We start from the raw sequence: 17,318 nt of genomic DNA on the forward strand, positions 1-17,318 counted from the left end.
GGTGGACATCCCAGATTCCCATCACCACCAGAAATCACACTAACATAGGCGTTTAATGCTGCATTTGTTTATAACTGGCAAGTGGCAAATTGCCCGTTGCTACTAGCAAAAATCAAATCAAACGCCACGTTAACTGGGAGTTCCTACTCGCAAACTTTGGGTACTTGATTTCTCAACCCCCAGTTGCTCCCAGTCATTTGACGTCATTTCAACATGGCGCCCACGAGTGTAAGAATTTAAAATCGACACATTTTTATTTTCTTTTTCAACAATAGTAAGCTTTCAGGCCAATCAGCATACCAATACAATAGTTGGTTAAACCCATACAACTAACAACTGTTATTAGCTGTTAGCTTAGACCGCTAACGGCTATTAGCATCCATGGTTGATGTTGACTTGAAGCCTGATAAGCTCAAACGCACGTAGGTCGGAGATGATGCGTTTGCCACTTGCCAGCTCCTACCACAAACGAATGCAGCACAAGTGACGTACATGTAGGTGTTACTAGTGGTTTTGAGTTGGTTCCTCTTTAGCGCGAGTTAGCGTATGTCTGATACCACGTGTGTATACACACACTTAGCGTGTACGTATATATGTGTGATACCACGTGTATACACACACTTAGCGTGTACGTATATACGTGTGATATCACGCACGCTGACCCAATGACCTCATCGCATTTCCTTCCTGCTTCTCTCAGGGCATTCTGGGAAGTCTGAAAGGTGGCAAGTCGGCACTGGTGAACAAATACATCACAGGCAGTTATGCTGCACTGGAGAAGCCTGATGGTAAGAAACACCGCAAACCCTGTCATTGAGTTAAGTAGCTTTCAATAAAACTATGAATCGCTAATATTATATGATAGTTGATTTTGATTTACTTAATGGCCGAGTCCATTCCCTTTCTGTTCACGGTTCATGGTTCAAGGTCAAGTGATGACCTTATCATTTCATAAGGTAATAAATGAAAAAACATTATCATTTCATAAGGTAATAAATAAAAAAGATTCTCTTTTTATTGGCCCTTGAATTAAAGCGATCGTGTGCGAGTAATGTTCTCATCCTCTCTGAAAAGCAGCTGTGTCACGCTGGTGCGCTGACTTGTCTGTCATTGTCCTTGTCCTCGTCCTTGACAGGCGGCAGGTATAAAAAGGAAGTGCTGGTGGACGGACAGAGTCATTTATTACTGATCCGGGAGGAAGCAGGACCACCTGATGCACAGGTGTGTGTGTGGTGTGTGTGTGTGTGTGTGTGTGTGTGTGTGTGACAGAGAGAGAGAGAGAGAGAGAGAGAGAGAGAGAGCGTGCATAAATTCTAATACCTGCAGATTTCATCATCTATCAGGCCCTGACGCTCCTCCTCCTCTTGCCTCCTCCCTTCAGTTCAGCAGCTGGGTGGATGCGGTGCTCCTGGTCTTCAGTCTGGAGAACGAGGCCAGCTTCCAGGAGCTCTACCAGCGCTACAGCCAGCTCTGCGCGCACCGCCCCGACGTCCCCGTCATCGTGGTCGGCACCCAAGGTCAGCGCGTGATCACATGATGATCATGTCACATGATACGTGGCGTTGTTATCTGAGTGTTGTATGACTCTCTACAACATTCTGGACTGTCTAAGAGTAACAGGGATAGAGATAGCCAAGAGATAGAGATAGATCAATTAATCTAATTGGTCAATCTATCAAGCTTCTTCCCCAACAGTGTCATACTACAAGTGAATGCAATTATGCAAAATGATCTCTAGACCCAGTGTTTTGTAAAGAGCATAATATTGATCGTTGATCTGATCGTTTTCCATGAAATGAGTCATGCAACAGTAATGTTCTTACTATAAGAATGAGAAGTGTCCGTGTGTGTGTGTGAGTGAGAGAGCAGAACTTTGTCCGGCCACAGCTCTGCCAATCTATGTGCGATCGGGCTGAAACTTTCAGGGAGTGTAAAGAGAGCACCCGTGCGGGTGACCTGACGGAGCCGGATTTGTTTAATTAGGTAATTGCCCTAATTACCTAATGATGTGATGTTGTCAGTGATGATGTCATCAGTGATGTCATCCTTCCTGGCTGAAGCTATAAGTTCAGTGATGGATGTCATCATTCCTGGCCCTGAGCTTCGGGCATTGTGGGCGAGCTGCTTATGCGACGCATAACGTGCAAGATTGCTAGTTGAGTATAATTAACTAAAAACAACTGTGCAAACTAAAACAAAAGTGGTTTGATTTGGCTATTATGGATATTTGCATTTCATCCTGTTAACGATCTTTGGATGCCGACACAAAAACAAACAAAGCAGTATTGTGACTTTGTTGCTGTTTTACGCTCACTGTTCCATTTTGACTTCAGACAAAATCAGCAGCAGCAACCCTCGTGTGATCGAGGACCAGAGAGCCAGACAGCTGTGTATCGACGTGCGCCACTCCCTGTTCTACGAGACCTGCGCCACCTATGGGTTCAACGTCGACCGCGTCTTCTCTGAGGGTGAGTGAGACATCAAGACAAAAACTACGAATTTCATTCAAGAATATGGGGTAAAAAAAAAAAGGTTAAATCCAAGATGTCCATATCTCCTCTCACACAAGTTTAACCGGCTACAGTACTGTACTTCCATACTGACGAGAATATTAAAATGTGTTACCCGATCATCAGAGAAAAACAGTTTATGTGTTTCTGAAGTTTTTTTTTACAAAGTGTATTTTAGGAGACAATTTATCATCTACACGAGATGATCAGTGTCTCTTCCTCCCCCCTCAGCTGCCCAGAAGATCGTGGCCCAGAAGAAGCAGGCGGCCCTCCTGGCCTCCTGCAAGTCTCTGCCCAACTCCCCCAGTCACTCCGGAGGCTCCACCCCCGGATCGGCATCGTTCCCCGGCCAGGTAAACGCCTCCAAACTGTCCAATGGGAAGAAAGCGCCGCTTTATTTTCTAATAGATGACCGTGTCGTTTTGAAACCACCAAGCAACGCTCAAGCTACGCTCAAGCTACGCTGAAGCTACGCTGAAGCCACCAGTTTCATTTTGGCGTCCTTGTTAACAGGCGAGGCCATTCACACCAGCCGCGCGTGCCATGTGCCATCCAGGATTCAGTTCTATTTTCCAAGCGTGAAGCTGCCAGGCATGAAGTCAATGGAAGTTGTGGGCGGGGTCAAGGCGCGCCGAGCGAGGTGCTGAGGAAAAGAGAGTGCTTCTTGTGTGACAGGTTTAGCGTCAGCTCAGCTTCAGCGTGGCTTTAGCTTCAGCTCTGCTTCTGTTAAGCGCCTGGTGTGAACAAACGCTTAGTCAGCACATCAAGGGCTATATAACTCTGTTTCAGTTCAAAGGGAATGAAGAGCCTTAAAGCTGGAGTTACGAATGGTAACAATGTAATCAGGTATCAACACAACAAATGTCTCCACCCATGGCTACTGTTTTTCTGTCTGGGTAAACACAATGCTTTCCCACTGTAGCCAGATATTAAATAAGACCTCATTAAAATAGTACACAGATGATAATCGACTAGCCCCGCTGGTGGTTAGCTCAAAATTAAAGCAATATTTCGCTTTGGTTGAAAATTTTCATTTTTTTGCTCCCCACTTTAGGGGTTCTGGAGCGTCTTTCCCCCCAACATTATGTGACTTTAGGAATCTGCTTTTACAAAGCTACTAACCCCCCCTTCCTATATCTCAATATTGATCATTGCAAACAGGCAAAGTCTGGAATGTTCACAATTGAAGTATGTTTCAGAGCAGAAAAGTAAATAATATCACCTCAAGAATGCTTTGTTTCCCTTGTTTGTGGATGTGTTTAGAAATGCATTCGTTACGATAGATTTTCATCATTCAAGTTAAACGTGATGCTCACTATGGATCTTGCAAACGGACAATAATGTGGTGGTAGTTGCGCGGTGGCGGTCACCCATGGACGAGATATAGAGGTAATGTACATTAGAAGGTTACAGTCGTCCAGCAGAGTGAAATCTCATCCCACCCCTGCAGTCCCGTCTCCGGCAGCACGGTCCATCACTTCCCCCGCATCCGACTCTCCTCCTCATGAGCATCACATTACCCTTCTGCACATTGATCATGAGCATCACATTACCCTTCTGCACATTGATCGACGACTGCAAAATACAATCTGTCGATCCTCACAGCACACTGTTTTTTTTTTTTTTTTGCACATTTTATTTAACCGGTTTTGTCCGTTTCATCTCACCATATCACAGAGATGGGGACTTGGACTTGAGACTTGGACTTGAGTCGCACTTAAGTCACACACACACAGTGACTTCTTGATACTTGACTTGAGACTTGTTCTCAAAGATTTGAGACTTGACTTGGACTTGAGATTTGGGACCTGTTAATTTTAATTTTTGTGTGTATTAACATTAAGGAAAGGTCTACTAATAATAATGTCATCTAATCAATGCTGATATTGTCTGCTATTAGAGTGTGGATAATACAGTAGCCTACATGCTTTGACTTCCTTATAGTTTTAGCTATGCAGCGTTCTAAGCAGACCGGATGGCATGCAGCAGATAGAATGCTCATCTATAAGAGACTTGAGACTTGACTTGGAATTGTGACCAAAGACTTGAGACTGGACTTGGATTCTAACTCTAAGACTTGACTTGGACTTGTAAAAAATGACTTGTGAGCATCTCACCATATCAATTTCATCCCATTCTCTCTGTCCATCTCTCCCTTCATGTTTCTGTTCCCATCCCTCCCCCCCCGACCTCTCCACCTTCCTCCCTCTCCCCCGCTCCTCCTCCTCCTCTCAGGCCAGTAATGGTCAGAGCAGCGACTACCCCTACTCCCTCCCCTCCACCCCGGTGGTGGGTCACCGGGAGCTGCGGGTGGTGGCGGGTGCGGGGGGAGAGGGAGGCGGCAGCGTCAACTCGCGCTCGCTGAGGAACATCCCGCACAGGCGGCCCTCCCTCTTCAAGGTCAGTCGTCCACGCGCAGCTGTCTCCGCTCATCGCACCTTTCCTCTCCTGTCGCCTCACGCTGTCATGTCTCGCCTCCCTCTCTCTCCCCGCTGAAGTCTTGCAGAGACTCATCCCTCGTCTCTGGATCTCTTTCAGAACCGAGACTCGGAGAAGAAGGCGGCCGATCCGAAAGGAGACGTGGGCAGCGGGCGGTCGATTCCCATCAAGCAGGTTTGTTGAACTTTACGACACGGAGTGAAAGCGGTGATACAAACCAACAGAGTCTGCAGTGACCAGTGTTGGGGGTAACTCATTACAAAAGTAACATATTACATATAATATATTACTTTTAGCAGTAACTCAGTAATATAACTTATTACTTATAGGATTTCAGTAATATTATACCAGTTACTTTGTCAAGTAACTCAAGTTACAAATTGAGTTACATTTTATTAAATCAAAGCACATATTTAAAAAAGATACAATCATCTCCTAATCAAACGGTGTGTTTTTATGCAAATAACCACTATAGATGACAATAACAAAGGAAAAGAATAACATTTAGATTTTTGGATTGTTTACACTGACTTCAAGGCGGTTGAAATTATTTTTCGGGATGGTTCCGGGGCGGCAATGTCATTCTACTACTGCTGTTATTTTACTAAAAGTAATGCAAAAGTTGTGTAATAAGTAACGAGTTACTCTACACAGAAAGTAATATTGTAAAGTAACTTATTACTTTCAAAAATGAAAGTAAGTAGTAATATGTAGTATATTACTTTTTTTTTTTTTTTCCCACATTTCTGTTTATTGAAGTTTTCAGGGCATAAATGATACAGCACATCAGTATTTAAATTTCACTGCCTGTTATAGGACTGGAAAGACAAGAAAAAAAAAGAAAAAAAAGGTGAAGATATGTGTATACGGTCGTAGGAAAACAGGTTCACTGGAAAAGAAGAGGAAAAACAAATACCTATACCATACCCTCCCTAACAGCAACAGTACAAAAGTAATATTCTCACCCTGAGATACTTCCTTTTCCTTATTAACAAAAACAAAAACAAAACAAAAGTAAAACAATAATTGACATAGTCCGATCCGATCACCCATCAGAAACACAGTGCACAAGTACATGATCAAATATCCATAATCTACACAGCCCACCCACACAAGAGAAAAGAAGAGAAGACAGCACAACAGACAGACATCATCAGGCCCAACACATCACAGAGAAACAGAAATCAGTCCTTTGGGATCTCAGGAAACTGCAAACCCTTCACCACCCTAAAAAATAGTCCCCATGTTTTCAAAAATCTAGTTGACGAGCCTCTCATCGTACACCGAATTCTTTCCAATTTAATAAAATAAAGAATATCTCTGATCCATAAGGAATGAGAAGGTGGGCTATGGGCTTTCCATTTTAATAGAATTAGGCGCCTTGCTAAAAGCGTTGTATAGGCCACAAAGCCTGCTTGGTATTTTGATAATGATACTGTGGGGGGAGGGACTCCGAAAAGAGCTGTTAGAGCGGTAGGCTCAAGTGTCACTCCAACACTTTCTGAGATAGTATTAAAGATTTCTGTCCAGTACTTGTGCAAAGAGGGGCATAACCAAAACATATGAATGTATGTGGCAGGGGCCGAGTGACATCTGTCACAAGTAGGGTCGATGTCATCATAGATCCTAGCCAGTCGGACTTTGGTCAAATGCACCCGGTGAAGAATTTTACACTGAATTAGCCCATGCCTCGCACAGATAGATGAAGTATGAACAAGATGTAAGATGTGTATATTACATTTTGAAAGTAACTTGGCCAACACCGGCAGTGACGTGGGTATTTACACGCTTCAGCCCCCTGGTGGCGCAATAATAAATAAATGCCAATCCCCTCTTCACAACCAAGGGGGGGGGGGGACAAACAAAAATACACTCGCCTATTTATTTGAACTTACATAAGCAGCACACCCCAAAAAAAAATCTGTTTTCAACCTTTCTCCAAGGGTGTTCTATAAATAATGTGGAAGCTACTGTTCAGCTACTGTTGTCAGGCCTCTCTTTGTGCTCCACTGCTACACTTTGAATAGGCTTTGCTCTGGTGTGCGCTGTGTGTGTGTGTGTGTGTGTGTGTGTGTGTGTGTGTGTGTGTGCGCTCTGGTGTGCGCTGCGCTCTAAATCAGGAGCAGATGTAGTCTCTGACCTTGGTCCTTGTTTTGTGAACAGAGCATCCTGTGGAAGAGAAGTGGCAGCTCTCTGAATAAGGAGTGGAAGAAGAAATACGTCACCCTGTCCAACAATGGCACCCTGTCTTACCACTCCAGCTCCAGTGTAAGAGAACACCACGAGAAACAACACCAGATCGATAATAATGGCGGAACGAACGGCCGAGTGGAGTTTTTTCACTGCGCAGAGAAAGTCAGCACTTCTCTAGTTTTGCCCCACAGCTGACCGGTGCTGCATTGAGTTTCACCTTCAGTAAAAGGTTTCAACACAGCAGCACTAGGCCACATTTCCAGCGTGCGAAAACATCACCATTATGTCTTGAATCTTTTGCTTAAGATGGTCCCTTCTGCAAAACAAGTACAGGTCCTGTACAGTCCCAGGCGCCGCCTGGACCAAATTTGGTGTCAACAATGTCAAAATCTAAAAAGTAGATGTCATATTCCTGTTACAGGGTTATGACACCATAGGCCCTGCCCACTTTCACCAATGTTGACAAAACTTGGTATTTTTTTGACTAGCCTCCCTGAACACCGGATTTGCAATTTCATCATCATACAGTTTTTTGGCGTTTGTAGCGTCCCCTGCTGTTGAATTGCAAAACAGCTATGCAGGCATGGCCATCATTGATGATATCGTTGGGGTTGTCCTACAACCGTGAACATCTTCGCAAAGTTTTGTGAAGAAGCGTTGAAGGAGATTTTAACTGTGACATAAAGGCTGTTTCAGGGAACTTTACACTCCACCAAAATCGTCTGTATCCCCGAGGAGACTTTCTGATGTGCGATGTGTTGTTGGTTGCAGGACTACATGCAGAACTCCCACGGGAAGGAGATCGACCTGCTGCGTGTGACGGTGAAGGTTCCCGGGAAACGCCCTCCGAGGGCCGTGGCCCCCGCCGCCCCCTCACCCGTCCCCACCGGCTCAGTACCTGGAGTGAACGGGCTGAGCAAGGAGCTCGCAACCCTTGAAATCACAACTACAGGTACTAGTGTGCATGGAAACTTATTTTCCCATAGACATTTTGTAAAATGCTTATAAAAAATAGTTTTACTTGGTCAAACCAAACGGTTCAACTATATTTAGAATCAGGAGAGACCATAGAACATTTCACTTGGACCAAAACAAAAAACAACAACATTGAAAAAATATTTTCTTTAAACCCGCATTTTTTTGTTGTTGGCCCGAGTGAAATGTTATGCGATCTCTCCTGTTTCTAAATATATCTGAACCGTTTGGTTTGAACAAGTAAAACTATTTGTATAAGCATTTTACAAAATGTCTATGGGAAAATAAATGGTGGATGAACATCTCTGGTACAGTGCTGAAGCAGGAAGTGACGTTCACTTTGGCTCTCTATAGAGGGGCTAAAGTTGGGGAATTGTCGTTTTTATTCATTGTTCCATAATGTGGGCATTGTCAAGTCCTTCGAGACTGTAACTGGGATTAAGAGCTATACTGTACAAATAAACTTTATATAGCACCATTCTAACCTTTGTACACTGGTTACAATGAGTTTTCCAATTGGATAGTAGAAAAATAAGATCACCAAACAGTAGAACAGTAACACATGGTGTGGTACGGTATAGTAGTATGATATGGTATCCTAATAACCCATCCACTGTCAGCAGAGTTTCAGCTACTCCCTTCTGGTCGGAGGTATACATACCCCAAGATCACAACCAACAGAGCCAAACATTCATTTATCCCCATGTCAATCATCCAGCTAAATAAGATGTGAGATTCAGGGAATCTGAAGTTTTTATTTGTTGTTTTATTGTTATCAGATATGCACTTTAAATATGCAGGGCTGCTAACACGTGCACTTTAATACACAGTATTATTGCGTGTTTTTGTAGTATTTTTGACCACTACAGATGATTTTATGATTTTTATGAGTTGTGTATGTTATTTTAATGTGTCTGTGTCCTCATGTACTGTGCTGTACAACAAATTGCCTCCTTGGAGGACATTAAAGTTTTCTACTACTACTACTACTACTATGGTATGGTATTATACAATATGGTACAGTATATGCTATGCTGTGGTAGCCTGGGTAAACCCATCCCCCACGTGACCTGCTCTCAGACCTGTTCTCAGTCACTATGTGTGATAGTGACTGGGAACTGAGAGAGCAGGTCACGTGGTGGCTGGGTTTACCTAGGCTAATGCTGTGGTATGGTACCATAGCATAGTACAGTATCATATGGCATGCTGTGATTTGGTTCAGTATGGTATGATATGGTATGGTATTGTGCTTAATTTTTCTAAATATAACCCCCCCCCCCCCTCTCTCCTTCAGGTGCTCAGCTGAGTCCAGCTACCCTGCCTGTAGTTGATGACAGGTCCGGTGGTCTGTCCCCTCAAGGCGGGGACCGAGGACTTCAGCGCTGTGCCTCCTCCTTGTCCACCAAGGCACAAAGTGTTGGTATGTACTGTAGGAAATAAAAGGCTTCAGACACCCCTGATGCCTGCTAGAAAACTCTTTCTTTCTAGCTGTGAGCTCCGGTACAGTAAAGACTGTGCATGGTGTTAACGTATGGTCCGTTACTTTACACCCAAATGTCAGATGCCCTTGAAGGAACAGCCAATCCCTTCGCTGGAAAAGACCCCGGCCAATCATCTCCCATGAGCGACAGGAAGAAGAACAGGAGGAAGAAGAGCATGAATCAGAAAGGAGATACAGCCCTTGGGCAAGCTGAAGGTGACTTAAAACACAGATTTACTTACGTTTTTACCTGGAAAGATATGTCTGCTAGTGTGTAATAATAATAACAACAATAATAATAGTAATAATACAAAAAAAAAAATAATAAAAAAAAAAAAATATATATATATATATATATATATATATGTTTTTGTGTTGAGTGTATACATTTATAATTACTCAGATACTAATAGTGGGTAGGAAAATGCATCAACATCAGCATTGGTGAAAGCTAAATCCCTATGAATAATATGAGAACTGCCAAAAATAAAGTCTGTGTTACACAGAGTCTTTTTTTTTTTTTTTAGCTATAATACGTTTTGTTCCGTGAAATAAAATACATCCACTCACCTCACCTTTGTGAATTTTTGTCTTTCAATTACTTTTAATTGATTGTTGTTGGTAGTGACATAATTAATTCATAATAATAATTAATTTGTTAATAATTAGTTAATAATTTCATCAGTGCAATTTGCAGTCTGCTTTGCCCAGTGATTAAATTCACAAAGGTGATGCCAGTGGATAACCCCTGGGGAAAAAACATCGTTGTCTATGTCTTGCGGGTATCATTCAACACAACCTTTATTTTTTAGCATTTCTCAAAAAGCCAGTCATATTGTCCATAGGGATTTTTGGAGCTGCTAATCTAGGACAAAGAAAATGAAGCAAAAATGATGACTTCTGCTCTAAAAATACATTCAAGAAGAAAACCAATCACAAGTTTGCACAGGTACGTTTTTCTGGCCTGTTTGAAGCAGGCGAGCGTTTGATCCTCACCGTCGTTTTGAATATCTCCTGGGAATGCCATTATAAATAGCTTGAACCCATCAGAAGATGATGCACCGTATGTCTACTCAAGTTTTATGATTCCTCTGTCCTCTGATCTTCCTCCTGTACAGGTTTTTTGTTTCGTGAAGATGTTCTGTCTTCAGCTGAAAATCTCTTTACACCCTATTCTTCTCAACGCTCACGTTTGTCTCTCTCTGTTTTCTCTGCTCTTCCCTTTTCTGTGCTTCTCTCTCGCTCCGCAGCCAAACGCAAAATGTGGAAATTAAAGAGCTTTGGTAGCTTGAGAAACATTAATAAGACAGGTAACAAAGCAAGGGTGATGGAGCACCAATCAGAGCGTGTCTCTGTGTCACATGATGCACCTCATGCACTTTTTTCCCCTCTGTGCATTTTCCTTCCTGTGTGCACGGCAGCCGCATCCCACATTTGAGTTGTTCATCGGCTTGTTTTCATAATCATAACTTGTTTTGATAATTCTGTTTCCACCTTTCATCAAATTTTGTCAAAAACTTTGTCAAAAATGTCATCAGTTTTTTTTGTTTTTTGTTTTTTTTGGTGTGTGTGTGTGTAATTCCTTTGTTGCAACGGATTCATAATAGCTCATAATCATTTTTCCCATTTTCAGATTGCAAATCTCAGTTGTTTGTGCTGCCTGCCTTGTCCTTGCAGAGGAGGAGAACGCAGACTTCATCGTGGTGTCGTTATCGGGGCAGACGTGGCACTTTGAGGCCCAGAGCCTGGAGGACAGAGACTCCTGGGTGGCGGCGATAGAGAGCCAGATCCTGGCGAGCCTGCAGTCCTGCGAGAGTGGCCGAAACAAGGTGAATGAAACTCACACTATATTATTCCCATCAGTGGATGATCCAGTGGTGTTGTATATGGATGCACAAACTGATATCACCAAGTAACAGTTGTTCCTGGACCAACATTTCTTCCTAGTATGGGCCGGGAAAACCCCGCCCCCGAACTCATTTGATTGGCCGCCGCAATTGCTTCTTCCTGAAAACGTGCGACAAGTAAAAAAGATGTGGTTAAGATTAGGGTTAGGGTTTTCTTATCTAACGACGACCAGAACCAAACCCTAACCCCAACCACATTGTTGTACTTGCCTAAACCTAATGTTTTATAAAAATGTGTGTGGTTCGACCCCAGTTTTCAGATTGGAAGGCGCGCACCTTATCCATTTAGCCATAGGACCGAGCTCACCGACGGCCGCACTTTCTTCAAACCCTAACCCCAGAGCCGTGTAAGAAGAGTTGCGACATCTCCATTCACTCCAATGGACCAGTTTTTTAAGAGTTCCAGGAAGTAAGGTCCTGGATTAACAGCACTGTCGAGTTGCAGCAAAATAGACAGTTTGTGTTGTACTTTGAAAGTTTTTTCCCCCCCTTGAATCAAATTGTACATTATCTGCTTTATTTTAGCATTCAAAAGTAGCGCGAGACCCATTCCTGGCTGTTCATTGGCTAATGAGTCACGCATTTTGGTCCTCCGCTGACGCCACTCTCTCTCTAGAGGACACTACCTAACCCTAATCTTAACCACATTTTTTCCCTTGCCGCATGTAACATGTATTAGAAAAACAATTTATTAGAATATATTCGAACGAATATGATTTGCTTAGAGGGAATATTCGAATATGATTTGGGGGCAATTTTGACAGCCCTAGTGTTAAGTTCTATGTATCATTGTGTGTGTGTGTGTGTGTGTGTGTGTGTGCGTGCGTGCGTGTATGTGTGTGTGTGTGTGTGTGTGCGTGCGTGCGTGTGTGTGTGTGTGTGTGTGTGTGTGTGTGTGTGTGTGTGTGTGTGTGAATCCAGGCACGGAGGAGCAGCCAGAGTGAGGCCGTGGCCATACAGGCCGTCCGTAACGCCAAGGGCAACGGCCTGTGTGTGGACTGTGAGGCACCAAGTGAGTTCTTAGACTTGCCCTCTAGCTGCAGACTCTGTTACTGCGTGTGTCCCTCTAGCTGCAGACTCTGTTACTGCGTGTGTGTCCCTCTAGCTACAGACTCTGTTACTGCGTGTGTGTCCCTCTAGCTACAGCATTTGTTACTGCGTGTGTGTCCCTCTAGCTACAGACTCTGTTACTGTGTGTGTATGTCCCCCTAGCTACAGACTCTGTTAGCTCAGCACAGCCATCCTTCTTGCAACCGGTCCTCTTTCCTTGTCGTCCAGATCCCACCTGGGCCAGTCTTAACCTGGGGGCGCTGATCTGCATCGAGTGCTCCGGGATCCACCGGAACCTGGGGACGCACCTGTCCCGCGTGCGCTCGCTGGACCTGGACGACTGGCCCGGCGAACTCACGCAGGTCCTGGCCGCAATCGGAAACCACATGGCCAACAGCATCTGGGAGAGCTGCACCCAGGGCAGGACCAAACCCACACCCAACTCAACACGGTGGGGCACTAGTGGAGATCGGAGTCAATACTTGCAAATAAGCCCGTATGTTAACGGTTCCTAGTTACTACAAAGTCGGACGGTTATGGTTTCACTCCTCTTTGGTCATCTGTTTGTTAGCAGGATATCTTAATATGTTATCAATGGGTTTGGCTGAAATCTGGTGGACAGAGAGATCAAAGTGGCTTAGATGTTGGTGATGGTCGAGATCTCTGACTTCTCCCATCAAATGATTTTTGTTTTTTTAGCCGGAAGTATTATGCCGAGTTCATGTTTTGTAGCCGGAAACTATTTTGCCAAGTTGATGCACTGGTGAGAATGTCTGACATCCGGGACTTATAAAAAATAAACTGCTGCTAAACAGCAGTGAATACACATACTAATTAGTCAGAGAATCAAACCCGGAAGACAAATAATAAACAAACGTTTACAGAGCGTTGCCGGAGGATTATTCAGCATCGGTAGAGTTTTGTGCTCCACCAAGTGCCTTGTAGTTTAAATCTATATGAAATAGAGAGGCAAAGTGACCGCCTACTTCCTGCTTCAGCACTGTACCAGAGATTTTCATCCGCCATTTATTTTCCCATAGACATTTCGTAAAATGCTTATAAAAAATAGTTTATGGTTCAGCTATATTTAGAATCGGGAGAGACCATAGAACATTTCACTCGGACCAAAACAAAAAAACAACAACATCGAAAAAATATTTTCTTTAAATCCGCAGTTTTTTATGTTTTGGTCCGAGTGAAATTTTATGTGGTCTTTCCCGTTTCTAAATATATCTGAACCGTTTGGTTTGACCAAGTAAAACTATTTTTTACAAGCATTTTACAAAATGTCTATGGGAAAATAAATAGCGGATGAAAATCTCTGGTACAGTGCTGAAGCAGGAAGTGACGTTTCACTTTGGCTCTCTATATGAATATGTAAATATATAAGGACACTGAATTTGCCTTCACGTTGATATCGAAACATCTGGCAGCAAGTGTGCTGCAGCAACAAGACATCCATCCGTGGAGAGGTGCCATGTTTTGATGTGTGTGTGTGTGTGTGCGTGTGTGTGCGCGTGTGTGTGTGTGTGTTACATATGCATGACTGTCTCCTGTGTGCCTCTTTGACCAGTGAGGAGAGAGAGTCGTGGATTCGCGCCAAGTACGAGCAGCGGGTGTTTGTGGCGCCTCTCGTCTCGGTCACGTGCGTCCAGCAGAACGCAGCAGAGGACGCGGGCGGCAGCGGCAGCGTGGCTCTGCGGCTGCTCTCGGCCGTCACCGACAGGGACCTCCCCCAGCTGCTGCTGCTGCTGGCCCACAGCACCAAGGAGCAGATCAACGGACACCCGGCGCCTCGCACCGCCCTGCACGCCGCCTGTCAGCTGGGCGACGCGGTCATGACCCAGCTGCTCGTCTGGGTAGGTCTCTCTTTTCTGCTCGAGTTCCACAACGCTGCCTCTTCCTATTGTTAGCTTTTCAGCTAACGCAGGGGGAAATAGACACCGGGGGAGAAGAGAGGAATTTCACAATATATAGAGCGTTTCATTATAGACGGGAATTCTGTTGCTAGGGAACAGTTTTGGATTCAAGTTGATTTCTGTCAGTTAGCAAACACCGCAACAGGGAGTAGTACTCGCCTACCGCCACGGAGACCTGGGTTCAATTCCTGGTAGCAGTACTTCCGGCTTGGTCAGACGTTCCTACAGACACAATTGGCCGTGTCTGCGGGTGGGAGGCCGGTGGGGTATGAGTCCTGGTTGATGCACTAGCAGCACATTTACATTACATTACATTTACATTACGTAATTTGGCAGACGCTTTTATCCAAAGCGACTTACAATAACACATTTTTGTCAGCAATAGAGCAATCAACTATGCAACACAGTCTATAACAACTACAACACAGCACCTCCTCTGCTCAGTCGGAGGGGTGCCTGTTCGGGGGGGGAGGGGAACTGGAGGGAATAGCGTGATCGTCCCTCGTGCTACATCTTGCCGGTGAAACCCCTCGCTGTCAGCTGAAAAGAAGCGGCTGGTGACTGCACATGTATCGGAGGAAGCATGTGCTAGTCTACGACTCTCCCCAGATCAGCAGAGCGGGTGGAGCAACGACTGGGACAGCAGGGGGGATTTGGCCAAGAAGTACAATTGGGGAGAAAATGGGAGAAAAACATAACGAGAAAAAAAAAAGAATTAGGGCTACAGCCAATTTAGAATGTTTATGTTGTCAAGTTGAAACGGTCTACTCTTTAGCAGGACCTTCTACTTCTTCTACTTCGATTAAGAGGACATATAGAGGCCATTTACACCTGGCGTTAACATGCGTTTTCTGCCATCAGATTGCAATCTGATTGTGCTTGACCACTTGAAATGCCAGGTGTAAATGGCCTCTTATACCTGGCGTTAACATGTGTTTTCTGTGATCCGATTGCAATCGGATAGTGCTTAGAAACGCATGCATTTTGTATTGTGTTCTATTGCAGCAATGCCTGGTGTATGCATAGCAATCTGTTTCGTGACACTGAAAATGAATAATGACTCATATTTCACATATAGCACACCGTCTCTCATTTGGAATAACACATTGATAATTAGGTTCACGGTCAACAAAAATATCCTTGAATAGGCGCAGTGCTTATTGTTGGCCAATAAGCACATGAGCAGTGGTTAACAGTTTGAATCTCTCCCTAACCCGCAGTACGGAAGTGATGTGAAAGCGAAGGACAGCCAAGGCCAGACCGCCATCATGATGGCGAGGAAAACGGGAAGCAAAGGCTGCGTGGATATCCTGGTCCAACACGGCTGCCCCAACGAGACGTCCCCCACCACTGCCACACCTGTCCTCTCCCGTCGGTCCAGTACTGCCAGCCTGGGTCGGACCAATTCCAGGAAACGGGTGTCGTAGCTCGGAACTGAAAATGCTACCGCACACGGGCCGGTAGCAAACATGCAGATGCACTTAGCTTAGAAAACCTTAGACACCATGGATACATACAGAGCTGACTATGGGGAGGGGGGGGGGGCTGTAAGAACAATGACTATGGGCAGGGCGATAACATGCTATATAGTACTAAAGAGAAAACGTTCCTTTCTGAAGACTGAACAACATATCAAACAACTGAAAAGCAATATTCACTCAATTTGTCGATGATAGATATATTGCTGAAACGTGTGTTGTTGGTGACCTCATTTCAAAAATGACTCAAGTAGAACTTTGTAGCTGTCTTTAGTAATTTTAGAGCAGACAGTGTAACTGCTTCGGTTTCACTTCCTCCGATAGAAGTGCAATAATCAAGCTATGATGATGATGAACGGGCAACAAGCTGTCCAAGTTGCTTGAGACTGAAAGAGAGCAAACTGTGTTGGCCGACTGTATGGCCAGCTGTCGTGAAAGAGAATTAATGCATTGAGAAGGCGATGCTTCCTGCAAAATTTGTTGTGACTGGACCAAAACAGTTATTTTTCTTTTTGGCGTTACAAATAAAGTATAAACATACAGTATGTCATGTTGTTAGTTATGTGTGCCTGTTGCAACAGTACAATGGTCAATTTGGCCAATATAATTTGTTTTTTTTTCAGTAATGAACCAACTGAAAATAATTATAACATTCTACTTAGACTAGGAAAATGAATGGTTTGAAATATGAAATATGTCAGTGTTACGCTCACAGGTTAAAGATATGACGTTTTAATATACTGTAAAATGTACCTACTACATACTGTACTTAATTGTACTTAATGTTGAACTGTAATGAGCATACAACTTAAACATCGGAAAGAACAAGACTCAATTTTGTAAATGGTTTCTTACTGGTAGTTTTGAAAATATATGATTGTCAAGTTTTCTTTTTCCATTGTCTTTTATAATTTCTTATTCTCATACATGTCATGAAAGCATAGAAAACAATAATCGGATGCTTTTACATAATAAACATGTGGCTATTTGTTGACATTTTTATTTGGGATAGACTAAAGACGACGTGAAGATTATGACATTAATGCAGCAACATAATCATTCATATCAATGTTGTCTCTTCCATGAATTTCCAGTGAACTATGATGAGGTTATTAAAACAACGGAGTGTCATGATGACCCTTTGCAAAACCTTCAGCTAAAACAAATGGTGACTTAAATAAAAGAAACTTTTTTTTAATTAGCATTATTATCATTTGTGCTTTGCTTTGTCTTTGTGACTGAGATACATATATATATATTTATTATGTCGATGGTTTGTATTCTACATCTTCTGCGCTGCAATGAAACATCCAGACGCTAGGTGGCGCTTTTACTGCACTGTGCACTTTTGTTGACATGCGTCATCA

General features: G+C 43.6%; 1 protein-coding gene across 1 annotated transcript in view; it reads left to right on the top strand.

The window, feature by feature from the left end:
* Positions 1-17,125, top strand: part of agap2 (ArfGAP with GTPase domain, ankyrin repeat and PH domain 2) — a gene marked incomplete at its 5' end in the record, with an annotated part of 24,739 nt that extends 7,614 nt beyond the window's left edge. Inside the window, 17 exons of the mRNA XM_083656653.1 lie at positions 701-788; positions 1,136-1,221; positions 1,382-1,517; positions 2,334-2,468; positions 2,742-2,863; positions 4,746-4,910; positions 5,049-5,123; positions 7,113-7,217; positions 7,914-8,094; positions 9,412-9,537; positions 9,679-9,813; positions 10,848-10,907; positions 11,275-11,426; positions 12,426-12,516; positions 12,783-13,005; positions 14,128-14,413; positions 15,694-17,125. Coding sequence (XP_083512779.1) covers positions 701-788; positions 1,136-1,221; positions 1,382-1,517; positions 2,334-2,468; positions 2,742-2,863; positions 4,746-4,910; positions 5,049-5,123; positions 7,113-7,217; positions 7,914-8,094; positions 9,412-9,537; positions 9,679-9,813; positions 10,848-10,907; positions 11,275-11,426; positions 12,426-12,516; positions 12,783-13,005; positions 14,128-14,413; positions 15,694-15,900 — 2,373 coding nt within the window. The 3' untranslated portion in view covers positions 15,901-17,125. The remainder of the gene's footprint in view (positions 1-700; positions 789-1,135; positions 1,222-1,381; positions 1,518-2,333; positions 2,469-2,741; positions 2,864-4,745; positions 4,911-5,048; positions 5,124-7,112; positions 7,218-7,913; positions 8,095-9,411; positions 9,538-9,678; positions 9,814-10,847; positions 10,908-11,274; positions 11,427-12,425; positions 12,517-12,782; positions 13,006-14,127; positions 14,414-15,693) is intronic.
* Positions 17,126-17,318: the final 193 nt, after the last annotated feature.

The sequence above is a fragment of the Poromitra crassiceps genome (assembly GCF_964638095.1).
Source record: "Poromitra crassiceps genome assembly, chromosome: 20".
Classification (NCBI taxonomy): Eukaryota; Metazoa; Chordata; class Actinopteri; order Beryciformes; family Melamphaidae; genus Poromitra; species Poromitra crassiceps.